This window comes from Ursus americanus, chromosome 1 (assembly GCF_024610735.1).
Source record: "Ursus americanus isolate L20-20 chromosome 1, mUrsAme1.1.p, whole genome shotgun sequence".
Classification (NCBI taxonomy): domain Eukaryota; kingdom Metazoa; phylum Chordata; class Mammalia; order Carnivora; family Ursidae; genus Ursus; species Ursus americanus.
In genome coordinates this window covers 62,309,225-62,329,012 of record NC_142127.1, presented here as the reverse complement: position 1 = coordinate 62,329,012, position 19,788 = coordinate 62,309,225, and the positions used below count along the sequence as shown (strand labels likewise).

The 19,788-nt window shown below is 40.9% G+C and overlaps 1 protein-coding gene and 1 pseudogene across 1 annotated transcript in view; one reads left to right on the top strand and one right to left on the bottom strand.

Annotated features, from left to right (window-relative positions):
• The window catches only part of FAM171B (family with sequence similarity 171 member B), a 61,743-nt gene extending 49,621 nt beyond the window's left edge, over positions 1–12,122 (bottom strand). Inside the window, exon 1 of the mRNA XM_045806277.2 lies at positions 11,743–12,122. Coding sequence (XP_045662233.1) covers positions 11,743–11,962 — 220 coding nt within the window. The 5' untranslated portion in view covers positions 11,963–12,122. The remainder of the gene's footprint in view (positions 1–11,742) is intronic.
• Positions 11,961–19,257, top strand: LOC123798308 (tRNA selenocysteine 1-associated protein 1 pseudogene; annotated as a pseudogene).
• Positions 19,258–19,788: the final 531 nt, after the last annotated feature.

Below are 19,788 nucleotides of genomic sequence, written 5' to 3'. Positions count from 1 at the left end.
ACCTCCACAAAAATACATCAGTGTATCTTGCTTCAGTAAATGTGACGCCATTTCTCTTGCTTTAGCGATTTTTCAGCTAAACGGCCTCTTGTATGAGTCCATCTCTAGCTTAACCTTAATGGAAAAAATTCTATGAATACATAAATTTCCTATCTATTAGGTGTCAAACTTTCTGATTTAGCAAAAAAACAAGCAACTGCTTTGTGTAATTATATTTTTTAAAAGTCTCAATTCCGGTGGTCACCCACAGTCATAAACAGGATATATTTTAAGTCACTCACTTCTTTTGGTGAGGTGTGGAAATGGAATTTGGGGCCACTGAAGGGGAAAGAAGAGGAGCCAAGTGGTTTTCATGACAGATTTGGGAAATGGCCACCAGCCCGGCACAGGTGGGAGAGAAAGAGGTGCTAGGAGACATAGAGACACAACTGGTCTGCCGCGTTCATGTTGAGGACTGACACATGAAGAGAATAGCACAATGTGGTCAAGGTGATGACACGCCAACTGTCTTCAAGGCAAAGTATTTCTGCCGTAGATCAATGTAAAAGCGAAAAGCACTGATTGCTAGGTCACAGCAGGTCTACACTCAAAGAAATGGGCTTATGCTTGAATTCTAGATTCAATTCCTTTAAGAGAGGAGTGCACATCATCAGTCTGTCCTCAAGAAGTTTGCGGGCACTGTGAAAGAAGTTACATTATTTTTTTTTTCCTTTTCTAAGAATCTCAAAATGATGAGCCATAGAAGTAGGAAATAAAATTCTAGAGAATAGCAAAGATAAAGGGGACTAGAATTATCACACTGTTGTCACAGAAAGAAATGGGGGAAAAAATCTAAATCAAAAATAATAATTTCCTTCTTTTGCTTTTTTGCATCACTTTGAAACTCACTTCAAGTGTGCTTTCTTCCAGGAAAGAGGCCAAGTGATTTTCCCCAAACCCATGTCTCCACAGTATCCTCTACACTCCTGCAGCATAGCACTTACCACACTCTATTATCATTTGTGGTCTCTTTATCTACAGCCCCACTGGGTGTTCCCTGCAATCCGTGGTGATGGAGGGCCTAGCAAATAGTAGGTACTCAGTTTTGTTTAAAAACAGAAAAAGAAGATGAGTGAAATCAGTCACTGTAGGAATCTTGTATATTATCTCTGGCCCCATATATAAATCAACATATGGTGTATTGAATTTGAGTAAATACATTCTTCTTCCCAGATTTTTTTTTTTTTTTAAACCAGGCATTCTCTTGATCCCAAATATATATACTTTGGCCACTTCATTCTGAAAGTCCTATAGCCTTTCCCCTACATAATATCCTTTTCCTATATATGCTCTCTAGAGAAGCCAACTCAAGCATGGGAATGAAAGAAAGTATTCAATTAAATATTTCTCTATTCATTCACTGATTCAATAAATATTTATACAGGAATACAACCCAAACAAAACAATTATTGCACCTGGCCTCATCTGACTTCTAATCTAGAGAAGACAAATATGGAAATGCAGAATGGGTTTCTAGCTACGAATCAACTACATACGTTGAACAAGTAGGAGGTGCTTGTGAGAGCACAGAACAGAGGAACCTAGCTCAGTTTGGAAAGTCAAAGAAATCCTGTTTAAAAGAAGGAGCATTTGGGGCGCCTGGGTGGCACAGCGGTTAAGCGTCTGCCTTTGGCTCAGGGCATGATCCCGGCATTATGGGATTGAGCCCCACATCAGGCTCCTCCGCTATGAGCCTGCTTCTTCCTCTCCCACTCCCCCTGCTTGTGTTCCCTCTCTCGCTGGCTGTCTCTATCTCTGTCGAATAAATAAATAAAATCTTTAAAAAAAAAAAAAAAAAAAGAAGGAGCATTTAAGCGAACATCAGAAGTTTGAATGCAATTAGCCAGGTGACCTGTGTGTGTGTATCAAAGGCCCTGAGGCACAAAGCCTGTCACACTCAAGGCACAGAGAACTGGAATGGAGACTGCAACAGTAAATCCTACAAAGCCTTGTAGGTCACGTTAAGACCTTTGACTTGGTTCTCAATGTCATGGGAAGCTCAATCAGATTTGTATTTAAAAATAAAATAACCACTATGGGGGTGGGGAGCAGATGATCCCCATGGTTGCTTTGGGGAAAATGGAGCTTAGAGCATCAAGAATGGACGTAAGGAGGCCATTAGCATGCTAACCTGTACAGCATAAGAATAACCAGAGCTGGGGCAGGGAAGAGGGAGATATTAACAGATGAGGAACACTTGGGATAGACTCGGGATTTGGCGACTGACTAGATGAAGGGGAAGGTGGAGGACATGGCAGGACAGTACCCTCAACTTCCCTTTGTTGGCCAGTGAGGCACTGCATTGGTTTTTAATAACAATAAGGAAGGAAGGAAGGTTGGAGAAGGTGGTCAAAGTTAAAAACTTCCAGTTATAAGATACACAAATTCTGGGGATTATAGTTAAAGAAAAAAAAAATAAAGAAGGAGACTTTTCTATTCTGGAAGGAGTGGTGGGGAAAAAAATCAAGGGTTTCATTTTAGACATGCTTAAACTGAAATACCTGTGATACAGCCACATAAAGATGTCAGAATAATTGGTGGATATACTCAGGAGTGAGCTCTGGGGAGTCTTAGCATATAGAGGGTATTTAAAGCAACTTAAGTGGATGAGATCACCTCGTGAGAGGGAAGAGTGAGAAGAGAGTCAGAGAACGTTAAATAAAATGAAAAAAATACACTATGTTTTCCATTTTTATGTTTTAGAATATAAAGATAGTTTAATTAACCTATATATTACAGTATCAAACACTTTATGGTTATAATATTAATACTTAAGCATAACTTTTTAAAAAATAATATAATTATTGCATAGCCAATTATTCAAAGCTATAGACCTGACATTGTATTATTGATAAGAAATGCTGATAGGGAGGAAAGGGGAGTAAAGTGGGTTGGCTGATTCTCATGTGTCTTTGTTAGAGCTATTTTCAAGCTGCTGGATCCATGATGGGCCCCGCATACAGTCCCTGCCAAGAGTTCTGGCCCGTGAGCCCGTGCTTATGTACACAGGGCACAGTGGCCACACTTGGATTCCACAGGGGTGCCTCCTTTTCTGCCTCCATGTCTGTGCCCCATGCTGTTCTCTGAAGCTGCAACTTTCCAAGTTGCAACACATGCTGTTATTTATCTTTGGAACATCAGAACGTGTTGAACTACAAATCTCTCCATTTGGATTTTCAAAGGAAAGAAAAATTCTGCAATATAAAGTTGTTCCTCAAAACAAAGAAAATTCTTCACTCTGCTATGCACTCTTGGTAGCGTCTAACTTTTCCAAGGTAATCAGTTATTAGTGAAACCAGGAAAGGCATGAATCAAAAAAGCGAGTAGAAAAATATAGGTTTCAGTGAATTTAGGAACAATATTAATTTTGAAAGCCCAGAACAGCACCAGTAATGAAAGCAGCAAGTTCAACTCCTGGCAGACTTAAACCGCCATAAGCCAAAATGACTATTTTGACCCCAAACTGGTTAAAGACCAAAGATTAATACATGTTTCAGTAGGTGGGGAAAGGCTTAGGTTTTTATAAAAGGCTTCTCGGGGAATTAATAACAACCAGGGTAGGTCCTCATCTGCTAAAAATGATGAGGTTTATAATCAGACCTAGAGGGATTAGATGACTCACAAAAATCATCAGAGCCCTTGTTAAGATTATTAACTTAATCTCAGCGACGCTATCCTTCCGTGGAATGGCCAAAAGCCAAGATACAGAGAGTTTCTGAGTTAACTGTCAAAGAATTCTGAACAGAGGGTTTTTTCAAGGTGTAAGGTATCCCAACAGTTTATTATACAACGACACCTTGATATAAGGCAATCCAGAGTCACGTGATTTACCAAAAGACATCTGCTGCATATTGGTAGCCATTCTGCAGATGGGACGGAAAGCCAAAGGGTGCAGGACTGACCAAGGCACATGTGTCCTAAGCAGCCAGTTCTCTTAAGAGTTAAAGCCTTCTGGTGAGATTAGTTGTGCTGCTTGCACACTTACTAATTTTACCCATCACATGTGCACAATAACAGAGAAACTTCACATGTTAAGAACATACAAAACTATGATTTGAGTCTGAATGTTACCTTTGTCCTCTTCTGAGTCCTCTCACAAAGGCCTAATTAACCACAGCTGGTTTTCTTAACATTCCTGGGGTCAAGGATTTTTTTGAAAATCTTACAGATACTCTGAATACTAGATAATTGCAGATTGCATCATTAATTTCAGGCTATGCATGAACCCCCTACACCCTTCCACTAGCTGCTTAGAACCTCTGTCTAATAAGGTATAAAGGACAGTGAGTCCCTTATACACACGGCGGGCGGGGGGGGGGGGGGGGAGACACAATCGCAACTTGTAAGTACTTTCCACTCCCATGAACTTACTTACCTGACCCCCTCTCATACTCCTCACAGTGAGTTATATAACTTCTGCCTCCTTTCTCTTCAGATTCCAAAGTCTTCACCTCCTACATTTTCACATCCCACACTTCACCGAGCTTTATTAATTCACAAGACCTTCCCTCTTTGAAATACTATGGTACAGAAGGAATTTTAAAATACACATTCTTTTGATTCTTCTCATTCACAAACTTGAATCAGTCGATAGGGAAAGTTAAGATGAGAAAAACACTCACTCATCTTAGTCATATTTACTATGAGGGAAATCATCAGATTACCCTTAACTCTCAGCTTTATCAGACATTGGAACTGCCAGGAGCCACCAGAACGTCTTCTCAGATACGGATGTGTTCTAGCTTAGATCATAGACTTTTCAAACACTGCCAGGGCAAAGCACTTAGGGGAAGGCCATTTCTACCTCATTCTAGTTCCAAGAGCGTAGGATTTCAAGAAGGCTGACTATAATCTGCAAAGTGAAAAATTTGTACTTTTAGTAATTACATATTTTCATTGCTATTAGACACTGCTCCACTATAAATTGCATTGGAAGATCAGATTAGTTGTTTCATACGCTACTAAAATATATTCTTCTTGCTTATGATTATTAATGAGAGTTAAACTCTGATTAATTTAGAAAGTATTCATTCATAGCTTTTCTGCTAAAAATCCAAAATCTAATAGCACAAATATATTAGAAACTATACTTTGGGAAGTACTTATTTTACAAAGAGAAGTTAGCGGTCTTTAAATGCAAATATTTGGAATATACCAATCCATTTAAATATAAATAAGTAGATAGATTTTTTCCTAATTTCAGATATACAAATTGAATCATAATTTATGTTTTGTGACATCACTGATTCATGCATGGTTCATTTTACTCAGTGAGATATTTAAATAAATCCTACTATTCCCATTACTTTTGGTGACATTTTTTCCCCTTACATAAAAAGCATGGCCTCCGTTTTCATTTTTACAATAAATAGATATTCTTTCGGTATCTTTAGTAATCTTGTGTCAGTCACCCAGACATTTATAAATAAACTCTATTCATACAAATATGAAAGAACATGTTCAAAGTTTTGGAGAAACATAATTCATTTCACTATATTGAGCATATTTTGACAACTTAATTTCCATCCTTCCCAAAAAGAGGGACGCAAGCAAGGGTGGAACGGGTCACAAAATCCAGTAAGTCAGAAACTCCAAGACACTTCCAACTTCTATTCAGCTCCTGGTTATAGTTAATCCATCACGAAAAACAAATCATCCATCTATCCATCCTGTTTCTCTTTCTGTTACAATAAAGCAGAGGAGTAGTTAGGTGGGAATAAAACCATGGATGCTGGATTTATTTTATTTTAGAAAGGCCAAAGGATGTGGAATTATATTATATCCCTACAGTACTTACCCCAGAGATAAGCCAGGGTCCTCACAACATGAGCTCTGGCTTGAGACTGGACATTTCCACCAGCTTCCAACTAACTAGTCACCTTAAACCAACCAGCATTTAGGGCCATAGATATGAATTGGTATTGCCTTAGCCATGTAAATGTTCTAAACCTCAGCAGAGCTAACAAGCGAATTAAAACTATATAGATTTTAAACAATATTTCTTTCCTGAACAGAAACAAAACTGAACTAAGTACAATAACTACTAATGCTAATGAATGTTTACTTTTCAATTATTTTCTAAATTATTATGATATAGAAACCTCTTTCAGAAAAAAAAAGCACTAATAGAAATCAAGATCTCACTCACATATAAAAAATTCATTTTAAATCTTAATTTCTGTGCAAGACACAGAACCTTAACATGGAGATCTTAAGAGGCATTATCAACTAAAGGTTTCAGAGAAGTGTGATATGGTACTGGGGCATGTTACAGTCTGGGTTCACCAGATCCCAGTGGCAGACTGACATGTAGTAAGGACGGAAAATGATTACCATTTCCTTGACACACTCTACCCGACATGAAATGAACTACCCTACTCAGAACTACTCATTTTAGGCCCAAGTGAACTGGCCTTTATAGTCACAGACCTCATCAACAAGTACTTAAGAATACTGCCTGGTCCTGATGACACAGACAGCCGTAAGAGAATTTAAAAGGCACAGAATCTGGTATGTTTCAGACATATGGATTGTGCTTACACAAAAGGCGAACTAAAGAGACATCTCCAAACAATCTTCAAAGCAAACAGAAGCTGTTTCCTAAGCTTATGCAGTACCGCATCAGAACACATAGCTTTCGAAGTTTTAGAATTTGCCAGGTAAATATTACAAAGTATACTTTTTACCAACAGCAGATGGAAAACATTGTTTCCATGTCCTCGCTAAGGCTATTTTGTCAGAAGGAAATTAAGACACATTACACCAAGCCAAGTGAATGAATGAAAACGCTGCAGCTAACCGAGTCAGAACGCTGAAAGAGAATCGAGTTCAATATTTATATACTTGACTGTGGGGGGAGAGGGGAGTTTTGTTTCAAAAAAATATTTGGTCGTTTCTGTTCGGTCACATTAAAAACATTACAAAACCACCACCAAAACAAACTGAACTCAAATTCAACACAATGGCATGTGTTTTTCAACCAGTAATCAACATCAAGAAATAGCTCCCTTTGGTTACTAAAATCCTGGAAAGAAATCATAATTACCCCACTGGGGAAAATGGCCTTTAAAGCATGAGTACTTCAGATAGAACAGTCCATTTCTAAGCCCACTTCTCCTATTGATTTTCAAATTCATTGAAATAGAAAAAAAGTAAATAAATGCTTTCATGGATGGGAGATTTCAATCAGGTTTGTTTAAAATCAAGAAGTTTAAATCAAGTTATTTGAATTTAATAGAAAGCATGCAGTAATATTCTATATCAAATTTCATAATTTTTAAATTAAATGTTATTAAGTATGGTGGGTTCCAGCTATATAGAATAGGGAAAAAATGTTCTAACTTCACAAGCGTACCACTTGGCCCAGCAATTCCACTCCTGGGCATTTACTGAGGAGATATGAAGGTGTGTGCACCCAATGATTTGTCCAGCAACATAGCAGCTTCATTTACAATAGTCAAAACTGACAATAACCCAAATAGCCGTCAATAGAAGGAAGCGACAAACCAAACTGGAGTAATTCCTACGATGGCTCAGCAATAAAAAGAGAGAAACTACTGAACATGCAACAACATGGATGAAACCTATGAAAATTAGACTGAGCTAAAGAAGCCAGACACAAAAGAGTACAGGCTATAGGATTCTATTTTTATGAGGCTCTAGAAAATGCAGAATTAATCTGTGATAAAAATAATCAGAACTGAAGTTGTCTCTTGATAAGGGACAGGGATTGCCTGGGAAGGGGGCAGGAGGGAACCTTCGACCGTGATGTAAATGTTCTGCATCTTCATAGGGGTGATGGTCATATAAACCTCTCCATTTGTCAAAAATACAAAATAGTATACCTAAGGTATATGTATTTCAATGTACGTACATTCTCCCGCCCCCAAAAAATCCCACACAGTGGAAATGGGTGGCTGTGTGGGTGAAACAATTGCAGCAGAATTCAGCCACTATTAAAGCTGGGAGACCGGTATGGGCTTTTTAAATGCTGTTCTGTTTATTTTCCATATATTTGACATTTTCCAAAATAAAAAGGCTAAAAATACATATATAAGTGATATGTACAATAAAAAATTTTATACCATGAATATATATCTTTCAAGAAGCTTTTTCTGTATGCAGAAGACATTTATAAAAATGCATGGAGGTGCCCTGTATCTGTGCTTCACGTGGAGAATTTGAAATGGAGCTCATTATTTTCTCCAGCTCCCCTCGCCCCACCCCCAGCAGGCCTCCCATCTAATGGGCCGTCGGAGTGAATAGGATATGGTTTCTCAGCTACCACCAGCCCCCAAATTAATTCTCCCCTGGTCTCTCAAATATTTATTTCGAACAAATACGGGTGCAGATGGAGAAATCCGAGCTGCTGCATACACTGGAGAAAACAATTGATTTGACAGATCTCAACCTTAGTCTTTATTCTCACTGCTCTCTAAAGATGGTGTTTTATAAGTTCATGAGAAAATGAAAATTCACTTTTTTTTACATCCTGATTATTTCAATCTCATATTCAATTTCTTTACCTTCACTTTCTAATTCCTCAGGAATACAAAGAGAGATAAATTTTCAGAGTAGTAATACCCAGAGAATATGAACCAAGGTCAATGCTCAATTTCTCTACTATGGATTGACAAGGCTCTGTCACGTACCAGTCACTAAATATGCCGAATTAGTTTTTGAAGTTTTGCCTATGACAAGTACTATAGTTTTTCACATAATGTGTCCAAAGAATCAGAAGTACCAAACAGAGTCAAAGAACTCAAGATCTATAACCACTATTTAAAGGCATATTAATACCTCCTAGGTCATAAGAGGATTATAAGTGCTTCACTTGGGTGAAGAATCTTGATAGGATGTAATAAGTGGACTCAAGTATTGGCATCAGTCAGTTCTCTAGAGTCGGAATAGGATAAACACTGAAATTAGCTAAAACTAAAGATCTGAACTTCATAACCTCTACTTACAAATAGTTCTACCTAACATTTCTTTATTTTTACATATCCCTACTAAATTACGGTGCAGAATTTCACAAGATAATGAAATGGCAAACACTCAGAAAGATCCTTGATGCCAGCATTTTTGTTTATTCATTTATTCATTCATTCACTCATTCGACAAATTTATCCATGCCTATGTGCAACAGATGCTCTTCTAGGTCCTCAGAATCTACAGAATAATTTAACGTAACAGTGAACAGAACAAAGTTCATGTCCTCACGCAGCTTACATTCTAGGAGGAGGCGGCAGGCTTATAGGAAGGGCTGAGGGTAGTAAGTGCCACAGAGAAGAAGCAATGCAAAAGGACATGCAGATTACTATTTAGTTGAGCTGGTCAGGAAAGGCTTCTTTGTGACAGGGACACTGAGCAAACCTGAGGAAAGCGAAGTTCCAGAATTCCAGGCAGAGAAAATGGCAAGTGCAAAGGCCCCATGCCGGAGCCCACTTGCCAAACGAAGACCGGGAGAGCCAGTGTGGTGTGGCTGTACAGGCGCGAGTCAGGGTCAGAGAAGGGAGAGTAGGAGGGGGACGGGCACAGAGGATCTAAGCCTCCGTGGGCCATTTTCAGCGTCTGGGCATCTAGTGTGAAAGACACTAGATGCAGCCACCGGAGGACTGTGGGCAGAAATGATCCTATGGAATGTTTTTCTAAAGATCACTAGCTGTGAGAGGAGAACAGACACTAAAGGAACAAAGGTTGAAACAGGAAGACCAGTTCAATCCAGAGATCACAATGTGCTCGGAGGAATATTTTAACTCGTTTGTTTATTGGTTGTATGTCGTTATACGACACAATATTCCAGTAACCAAAACCGCAATCAACTGAATTGCTCTCTTGTTTGCCACTGGCTTTAGGGAGTTAGTTTTTGAGGGAAAAGCAAGAGTCATAATAGGTTACTTTTCAGGCTCTAGTTTGATCTGCTAGATAGTGATTCCTTTATTTTGATTACTCTAATACGTACATAAGACAAAAACTGCGAGTTTCCCAAACAATAACCTTTCTCAAATATTTTCACAAATATCAGAAAACAAGCATTTTAATTTGCAGCTTGACACAAAAATTTTCCTATGATTGCTGTTTCTCATAACCTTCATCATGACATATACCATAGTCAAAACCCGTTAACTAATTAATATTCCTGAAAGAAGACACATCAAAATAAAAATACATTGCAAACCAGACTCCAACACTCTCTCAGAATTGTTTCGTCATTAATATCTGAAATCCCTCTCATAATGAAGACAGGCTCTCAACTGCTCTTCTATCTCTAATTTCCTTAAGTTTAGCAAATAGCACATCTAGCAGCAGCCTCGCCCAAACATGCTGGTAGCGCTTTCAATTATAAAAAGCTAGCTCGGAAAACCATCACATACTGCGTATCTTTCAGGGCTTCTAACCACGCTTGAGTGTTATGAATTGGTTTAAGAGGGTGTCAGGAACACATGCTTTCCTGCACACTGGTGATTTCATCCTATGCTCAGAGCACTCTGATAAATTAAATCATCCCGTCTGTCAGGAATCGCAGCTGGCGTGCCTGGGTATTGCTGTTTGATGACGAGCAAGCAGGACAAAATAAGATGCTGATTCCACTCTTTAAAATCTCATTTTCAACATCTTGTATGTTACCAGGAAGGATTTTAAAACAAAAACAAATGTTAAAATAGAATTCACTTTGGTTTTGTAGGAAACTAAGCCCACTTGCCAAAAAAACTGATGGCTTTTTTTTCTTTCTAAATAGCAGGCAGCCTCTATAGCAGGGAAGGGAACTGGGCTGGGGATGGGGAGAGGCTATTAAAATGGATAGTCCAGCTTTCTGTTTACCCATCGAGCTTTAAGGGGGTGGGGGGGCAGGAGGAGGCAGGAACTGAGGGACCGTTACAGCCACATATTCTATATGTATTTCCTCATCCTCACTGAATAACGTCAAGAATCTGCCTCATTAAGTTCCACTAACAAGTAAGGAGATTCCTTCTCTGGAGGCAGGTTTGCTGTACTAACATCACTACAGACTTTATCTTATCTGTCCACCTCTCCTTTTCCCTTTTCCTTCAATTACAAATCCTGTTCCATTTTGGTTTATTTCATTTTATCATATTGAAGGAATTCTTGCAAACCGACTTAAACCCTTCCTGGGATAAGAGAAGCCAGAAATGAAAAATAAAATAAATCAAGATTTCTTTCTCCGGATCTAAATTTAAATATAGCAGGCGGGGCGAGATGATGAAAAGGCGTGTGGGTGTCTATTGCAAGATTTTTTCCGTCTCTAGGAAAGAAAAGGATAAAGAACAGAATGCTAAAGGGATTTGAGAAGTGTGTGTGTGTGCGCGCGCTCGCTCGCGCGCGCGCGCGTGTGTGTGTGTGCGTGTGTGTGTGCAGTCATTCCCAGGTCAGAGGGATGAATTCAGGAAGAAGGAAACGAAAAAGATCAATCGAGGCAGTCACTCACCCCTACTCCTCTCGACCCCTCCCCACCCTACTGCAGAGCTCTGCGCTTCCCAGAAAGCTCACCACCCAAAGAGCAGTTTCCCGAAACCAGAGCATTGCCCGAGTCCTGGGCAGACAGTCTGGGGAGATCGGGGAGACGAGAATGGGTCGGGACAAGCGATGGGAAGCGAGCTGGCTAAGGAAGAGGCGAGAAGGCCAGCGACGCCAGCTGAGATCCATCGCGGTGATGGGAAGGCAGGCCGGGCTGCCGGGACCTACCTGGAACAGTAGCGGTGGAGGATGCCGCCGGCACCTCCGGCCTCTCCTCCTCCGCCTCCTCCCGCTGCCGTTGTTGCTGCTGCTGCTGTTGCTGGATGAGACTGAGGTCGGAGCGGCTGAGCTCGGCTCGAGCGGCCGCGGGGACCAGCCGCGCCTTCAGCAGCACCGCGGCCAGGCCGAGCAGCAGGGTACAAGGGACGCGCCGGCTGAGCCTCGCCATGGCCGAGAGCCAGAGGGCCGCGGCGGCATATTGCGGGGCTCCCGGCGGCCGCGGACGCCCGGGCTGCTGGCTCCGGCAGCGCCCGCTCGCTCCTCGCTCCCTCGCCCCGCTCGCGCGGTCTGCTTCGCACGCTCTCACCAGGAGAGGGAGGCCGGCGAGGCCGCGGAGGGGAAGGGGGAGGGGGAGGAGGGGGAAGTTAGCATCCTGGCGCACGTGACGCGCGGGGCGGGGCGGGGCGAGCACCGAGCCTCGGGCCGTGGCTCAGCTGTCACCCCCGGCGGAGCTGCTCCGAGGGCGCCGGCTCCGCGCAGTGCCGGGGGGGGGGGGGGGGGGGGGGGGCAATGCCGGGGGGGCGGCATCCGAAGGTAAATGAGAAAGAAGAACCTTTCTGGGGGCTGGTCGGCGTTCAGATCCTCCAGGCCTACGGAGACACCAGGAAGTTTTGCAGAAATGTGAATAAAATTCCCACCACCTGACCCCCAAGTAAAGGAGAAGGTGGTGTGTTGATCACGCTCCTAAAACACTTAACGCGCACCCACCGATCAATTAGTCGGGACCTTTTAGCCGCACAGGCTTCGCTGCATCACAGCCATGATTGGTTAACAATTAAACTGCAGTTGTACCGATTTGAACTAAACTTCCTCTTTCTGCTCAAATGGGAATTTCTGCGTTCTCAAATATTCTTAATTACATTTGTCTGATTGTAGCATACACTCTTCATTTGTTCAAAAAACATTTCCTAAATGAGTACCAGCTGTTTACTATGTGCTGGCGTTTACTCAGGGGCTTCAAATAAGCAAGATAAATCCCTGCATTCTGGGAGCTCCTACCTGTTAGGGCAGAGAAATATATAAGCAAATTACCATCCAGTGTGGTGGTTGCCACTGGAAACATACTATGAATTGCACTGAATTTGGAAGAAATTATATGGTGTATGGAAGCGCACTATGAAACACCGGGGGAGGTGGGGTTATATAGAATGAGAGTTCCACACATACATGGGTGCAACCAGGTGGTCTAAAACTGGAGCAGCATGTGTGTGTGTGTGCGCGCGCGTGTGTGTGTGTGAAGCCCAGAGGTGTGTAATAGCACCATGTGCTTGGAAAATTGTGAGCAATGATTACGACAGAGTGACAGTGTTTTAGATTGAAAAGGAGAATGAAAATGAGGTCATTAAAAAAAAAATTAATAGCAGACACTTCTATAGAAGTTACTGTGTCCAGGCACTATTTAAGCACTTCATTTAGGTTAACTCCTGTACTAACTCCGCTGGCTACATAAGGAAATTGAAATTTACATTGCAAGTGATTATGAAGTGGAAGAAACCAATCAGGGGAAGGGACTTGGTACCAGTCAGCCTAGCAGGATCACTTTGCTCTCAGTATGGAAGATGGATTACGGAAGGAGAAATTGGAGGAGAGGAGACCAGTTTAGAGGTGTTCCCAAAAGCGGTGAGGATATGCTGAAGTGACACTCGAAAGGAGAGGAAAGGCATGGGAGATTCAGTATTTAGGGCTAGAATCAGCAGAGATGGTTGATTGGGTGGGGAAGGAATAAGGAGAAAGATGGGTGGGTCCAGTAAGACACCCACATTGTCAGACTGAGATCTTGGGTAGCTACTTATGGCATCATCAAGATTAACTGGTCATATGGATTGCAGAATAGATGAGAGGACCTGCGTGTTCACTTGTGGACTCTTTGCATTCGGAGTGGCTGTGGACACTCGGGACATCTCCTAGTATATTGTAAATGTGATCTGATTGTGACATCACATCATTTATCATCACAGTTGATTTAGCTGATTTGGCTGATTGTATCGTCCATTTCTACACTCACCATTTTTTTTTACTTTTTTTTTTTTTAAGATTTTATTTATTTATTTGACAGAGAGAGAAAGAGAGCAAGCGCAAGCAGGGGGAACAGCAGAGAGAGAGGGAGAAGCATACTCCCCACTGAACATGGAGCCTTTCGCAAGGCTTTGATCCTAGGACCATAGGATCATGACCTGAGCCGAAGGCAGCTGCTTACCCGACTAAGCCACCCAGGCACCCCCACACTCACCATTTTTCTGCATGTTCCTCCAGGTGTTTCCAACTTCCTGGAAAAAAAACGAACTTCGCAGCAGTGGAAATTTATTCTTTGCTCAAGGATATGAAAATAGTATTTATATAACCACAAAGAAAATAATAATTAATAATAATAGGCACTTTATATAAATTATCTCACTGTATCCTCAGAGCAATCCTACAAAAGAGCTTTCATTATCCTGTTTAGCAAATGGAAACACTGAGGACCAGAGAGGCTACTGTCTTGCCCAAGGCAGCCCTAGTAACGTGTGACTTCATCTTTCTGCACCTTTGGAAACTTTTACATGAGTTTGCATTGTTTTTTAGTGATTTTTAGACAAAAAAGAACTATGTGAGCTACATAAGTTTTGGAAAATAGATGCCAGCGTGAGGCCCCTCACACTAAACACCATTGTTCCATCACGGCTTCGCCTCGCCTATACGAGCAGGAGCTACTGGGTGGGAGGCTGAATGCAGAGAGCCTTTAGTAGCCTCATCAAGCTGTTTTTGTTGCATTTTCTTCCAAGTTACCTCCGCTCCTGGAGAGAGGAAAGGAGAAAATGGAAACAGCTCCAAAAACCTGATTGGCAGATCAGAAGGAAAGGAACATGGCCAGGATTTCTGTCATCTGCCTTATGGTGGCCAAGTCTTCTTTAATATGTTACAAACCGACCTTCCAGGGGCAAAGCCACTGATTTCATTGCCCCAGTAGAGGGCGGACATCAAATCCTTCAATAATATGGACTGTTTAAAGAAATAAGCTTTGTCTATCAAGATGGCTTTTAGATGATTTTTAATGCTCCAATACTCATATAGCTTATGCCTAATTTCTGTGCAATATACAGAAGCCATATTATCTGACACAACCAAGGCTAGTAGGGAATCAAAAAACATTGGTCAAGAGACAAAAAAATATCAGTATATCTTAAATACGCTTTAACCGGCTTATTTTATCTTAAAATTTATTTTAAGATTTTATTTATCTTAAAATATATATTATATATGTATATTTATTTACCCATTTTCTGATGTAGGACCAAGATTGTTTTTAAGTATCTAACCACATTCTAGGGTTTGAAGTCATAAACCACAATTACAATACAACTCTATTATTTGCAGTTTAAGTGGAAGGAGTTCTTAAACACTCTTGACAAGCAATCTGAGTGCCAAATCTTTCTATTTAAATTTTTTTCCCAAATTTTACAATTTTTTCACCCATTTAGTATTAAACTTTGTTTTCATAGAAAAATACACTTTGTTTAGATTTATATTTCATTCATGTATTCTTTAAAATACATAGAACTGGCAAAAACAAGTTTAGGAACAAACATAACTGACATTTGGCACACACACAAACCAACTGGGGGAGCCGAGCCAAGCAAACATTCAGGAACGTGTATCCTGCTAACTGCGTGTGTGTTACCTGTCAGTGTGTTTTACAAAGCAATGGAAGATGCCAGTGCCATCAGAAAGCAAAGTATACTACCATATACATATTAGAGATCTGCCTAAGATCTGCTGGTACCTCCCAATTGCTCTTAACATGAGGTCCACAATCCCTAACAGAATTAAAAAGCAATTTACAACCTATCCTCCAATGACCCAGGCTCATCTTTTAATATTTGCTACGTAAACACACACACACACACACACACACACACACACACACACACAGCACTGCAGAGAGGGAGAGAACCAGAGAGAGAGAAAAGGGATTTCTTGTATTACATTGAACTAGACTTATTTGGGTTGCCCCTAGACCTTCACATATTGATTTCCTCTACCTGGAGCTCTATTCCCTCACCTCTTGAACTGGTAAGCTTCCATAGAGCATGAAGAGTTAGTTTAGACATTACTTCCTCCAGAATACACTTCCTGACACCCTTAGCTTTGATTAAGTGCCCCTTCCATGAGCTTTCACATCACCTCGTATTTCCCCTTTTCTAAACAATAGAACTCTATTACTTAAAATGGATAGTAACTTGCCTATATCCTCTCTAGTGTATGTGAGGCTAGGACAGGCCACAGGACCAGGGCCATCATGTTCACTCCATCTCCAGCTCCTCCCCAATGCATAACACTGGTTGTTGTTTGCTTTCTTAATCAAATCAATACATCAATGTTAAGAAGCAGAACTGTTGGTTAATGGAGGAAGGCCCTGAAATCAGACTTCTCTGGTGTCCCCCACACAGGTATGGGATTTACCAATATTCTAGGCCTCAATTTCTCAGCTGTATAATGGGAGAAATAATAGAGCCTCAAGGAGACAACAAAATGAAATCATATATAAAAATACTTAATTTCTTGCTATAGAAACTGTTTAGTAAATGTCAGACACTTCTTTTGTTAATATTAAGTATGGTCTGTTTTATTTATATGTATTTTATAATGCATATAAAATTTCATGTTATATGTTTTATAAAGTGACTGCAAATACTAAATTAACAACTGCTGAACCATAGCTCCTAAGAGGAATTCAGAGTTAGGTTCCTGTGAGTCTCTGGTCACAACATTTTCATCAACTAATCAATGCATAACTTGTTTTATGTGTGTTTCTGTTTAAAGACACCTTATTTATTGTGTATTGTTAGTTTATTAACATTGAGCTCACAGCAAATAGCACTATACCTCATGCCTGAAAGAAACTATGTCACACATATACTTTCTCTGTAAGGAACATCACAGCCTTCTTGGGCGTAGGAACACGACAGAGCATTCAGCATGGTAACCAGGGGCCATTTGAAACAACAAAATAACTAATGGAAAGTACAAAGCTGAAAAAAAAATGGCACTAAGTAGATGGCCAAAAGGACACTTACTATGAGAACTGAAAGAAGGAAGAGCATCACCTTGTTTGACTTCAGCTGGGAATGTGAATGTTGTATAACTCAAATTTTTCACTGCTCTGCACGTTTCCATGAATAACCATGAAAGTACTGATGTGGGGGTTACAAATACATTTCAGCAAATAGGCTAATTCAGAAAGATGCAGTCATGAATAATGAGGAGCTACTGCATATGTGTGTGTAATCTGTATCTAATACATTGCTTTTGATGTAAGAAAGATTGGATAAGAGAAAATATAAGAAAGCCAAATAATTCTGGGGGGGGGGGGGAGGAGGGGAATACTATCAATGGAAAGAATCTACCCGTGTAGTCCCAGAACCCAGGCTTGTGCTAGTGCAAGGCTAGCCCCCCGGGCACCAGGCCAGCACCTTCAGATGCAGCCTCCAGTTTAGACCCCATGTCCCCAGAACTCCAGGCCTGCTCCAGTGCCAGACTGGTCCCTGCGACCCCAGTCTCTAGGGCCACCACAGCACTAGGCCAGCACCCATGCACTCAGGCTCGAGTGGACCCAGGGTCCAGGACCGGCTCCTTGGACTCATGCACCAGGCTTCCTACCACCAAATCCATCACCATCCACAAATCAGTCATCATGATCTACCACATTAACAAAACGAAGGATAAAAATCATATGAGCCTCTGAATAGATGCAGAAATAGCATTTCACAAAATTTAACACCCTTTCACAAAAAAACAAAAACTCTCAATGAATCAGATATGGAAGAAATATACCTCAATATGATAAAGGCATATATGACAAGCCCACAGCTAACATCATACTCAATAGTGAAAGCTGAAAACTTTTCCTCCAAGATTAGGAACAAAACAAAGATGCCCACTCTTACCACGTCTAATAAACACAGTACTGGAAGTAAGTGTTCTTCAGTGGACGAATGGACAAAGAAAATGTGTTACACACGCACAATATAATACTATTTAGCCATAAGAAAGAATGAAATCTTGCCATTAGTGACAACATGGGTGGATCTCGAGGGTGTTATGCTAAATGAAATAAGTCAGACAGAGAAAGAAATACCTTATGATCTCACTTATATGTGGAATTAAATAAAAACAAACCAAGCTTATAGATACAGAGAATGGATTGGTGGTTGCCAGAGGTATGGGGTGGAGGGGGGAGAAATGGGTGAAGAGGGTCAAAAGTTACATATTCCAGTTATAAAATAAATAAGTTATGGGGGTATAATGTACAGCATGGTGACTATAGTGAAATACTGTATTGCATGATTAAAAGTTGCTAAGAGAATAATCTTAAAAGTCATTAAAAATATATATTTATAAAAATTTATAAAAATATATATTATAAAATATATAGTAACTATGCATGCTGGCAGATGCCAACTAGACTTAGTGTGATGATCATTTTGCAATACATACAAATATCTAGTCATTATGTTGTACACCTGGAACTAATATAATGTTAAATGTCAATTATACCTCAATTTTTTAAAAAAAGCGAAAAAGAAAAAAAAAGAAGAAAGAAAACCACAGAACTCTCCACATTGCTCTATAAAATCAACACAATCCTCATCAGAATCTGAGATGACAAACTGCAGAAGTTGACAAACTGATTCTAAAATTCACATGGAGTTGCATGGGACCCCCAGAGAGCCAAAACAGTCCTGAAAACCAAGACTAAAGTACGGAGCTAGCCTCGCCGGCATCCCAGCTGACTACTGCTCTGTGGGAAGGCACAGATTTGGCCACAGCTGAAAAGAGTCTCCATAAAATTAATGGGAAACATCTTTCAGGAGCCACACCTGCAAAACATTTTAAACTAAACTATGCCACTTATGGGAAATAACCAGATAATAGCCCTGTGTACTCCCTTTCTTTTTTTGGGGGGGGAGCAGCTGACTCCAGATGTGGATGGTGGTGTGTTGTATGGTTGATTGTCCGCGTCCACCTCTCCTGTTGGGGAGACAAGGTGGTCTGGGATCAGACAGTATGTCTAAGGGTTTTGGTTTTATGGAATTCATGGACGAACTGCAACAGAAGCAAAGTCTGACAGAATGCCAGGGCACAGCAGGACTGGGGGCCACACCAGCACTTCTGAGCATGGCAATCACTAAGGTGAGCCATATGAAGCTGGTGGAATACAATCAGATGTGCATTGATAGCTATAACGAGTGTTAGCAGCAGCACCAGAACTACCGTGTCTGGTGGAGGTAGGACTAGAACACAGGCAACAACAGCTGTAGTTACCCCCAAAATGGCTCTCCCCGGAGCACCACACAGACACGTGAAGAAGTTGGAGACAATGCACCTAATGACCCCAGGCCATAGCCGGGTGTGGCCGAGGCCACCGAGGAGTTGACGGAGCAGAGTAAGGAGCTGTACGATGCACCCAGGGACTGTCACTGGTAGTCCCTGTACATTGTGTCTTTAGAGACCCCACCATGACATCGCCAGGACAAAGGACTACCCAGAATGAACGATGTGAGGGAGAAGACAGAATCCTTTTTAAACAAATGATTGCAAGAACTTTTACCTTTTTGGAAATAAAATTTTTAAGGTATCAGTAATCAACTGTTCCTTAAATTATGACTATTCCTGCAATACTGCTGTCTTCATTTAATAATGAACCATTTCATTTGAGTTTGAAAACCAAGGGACCAACTATTGAAGAGGGTTGAACAAGGCTGGCATTTGTATTTCTTGGAACAAGAATCATTTACTCAGGTAGGGCTACCCACACTCCTGGGGATAAAGACAGTTTAGGATTATTAACCAAAGTGGATCATATGATTCAACAGTTACTAAAGCTCAGGTGTAGAGGCCTTCTCAGGTGACAGGCAGGTAAGTCAGTAACAGTACCGTCAGAATACCTGGCTTACCGGCCGTATGTCAGAGTGGGCAATTTCCTCCGTGGCATTTCAGGTAACCATCGATGTGCAA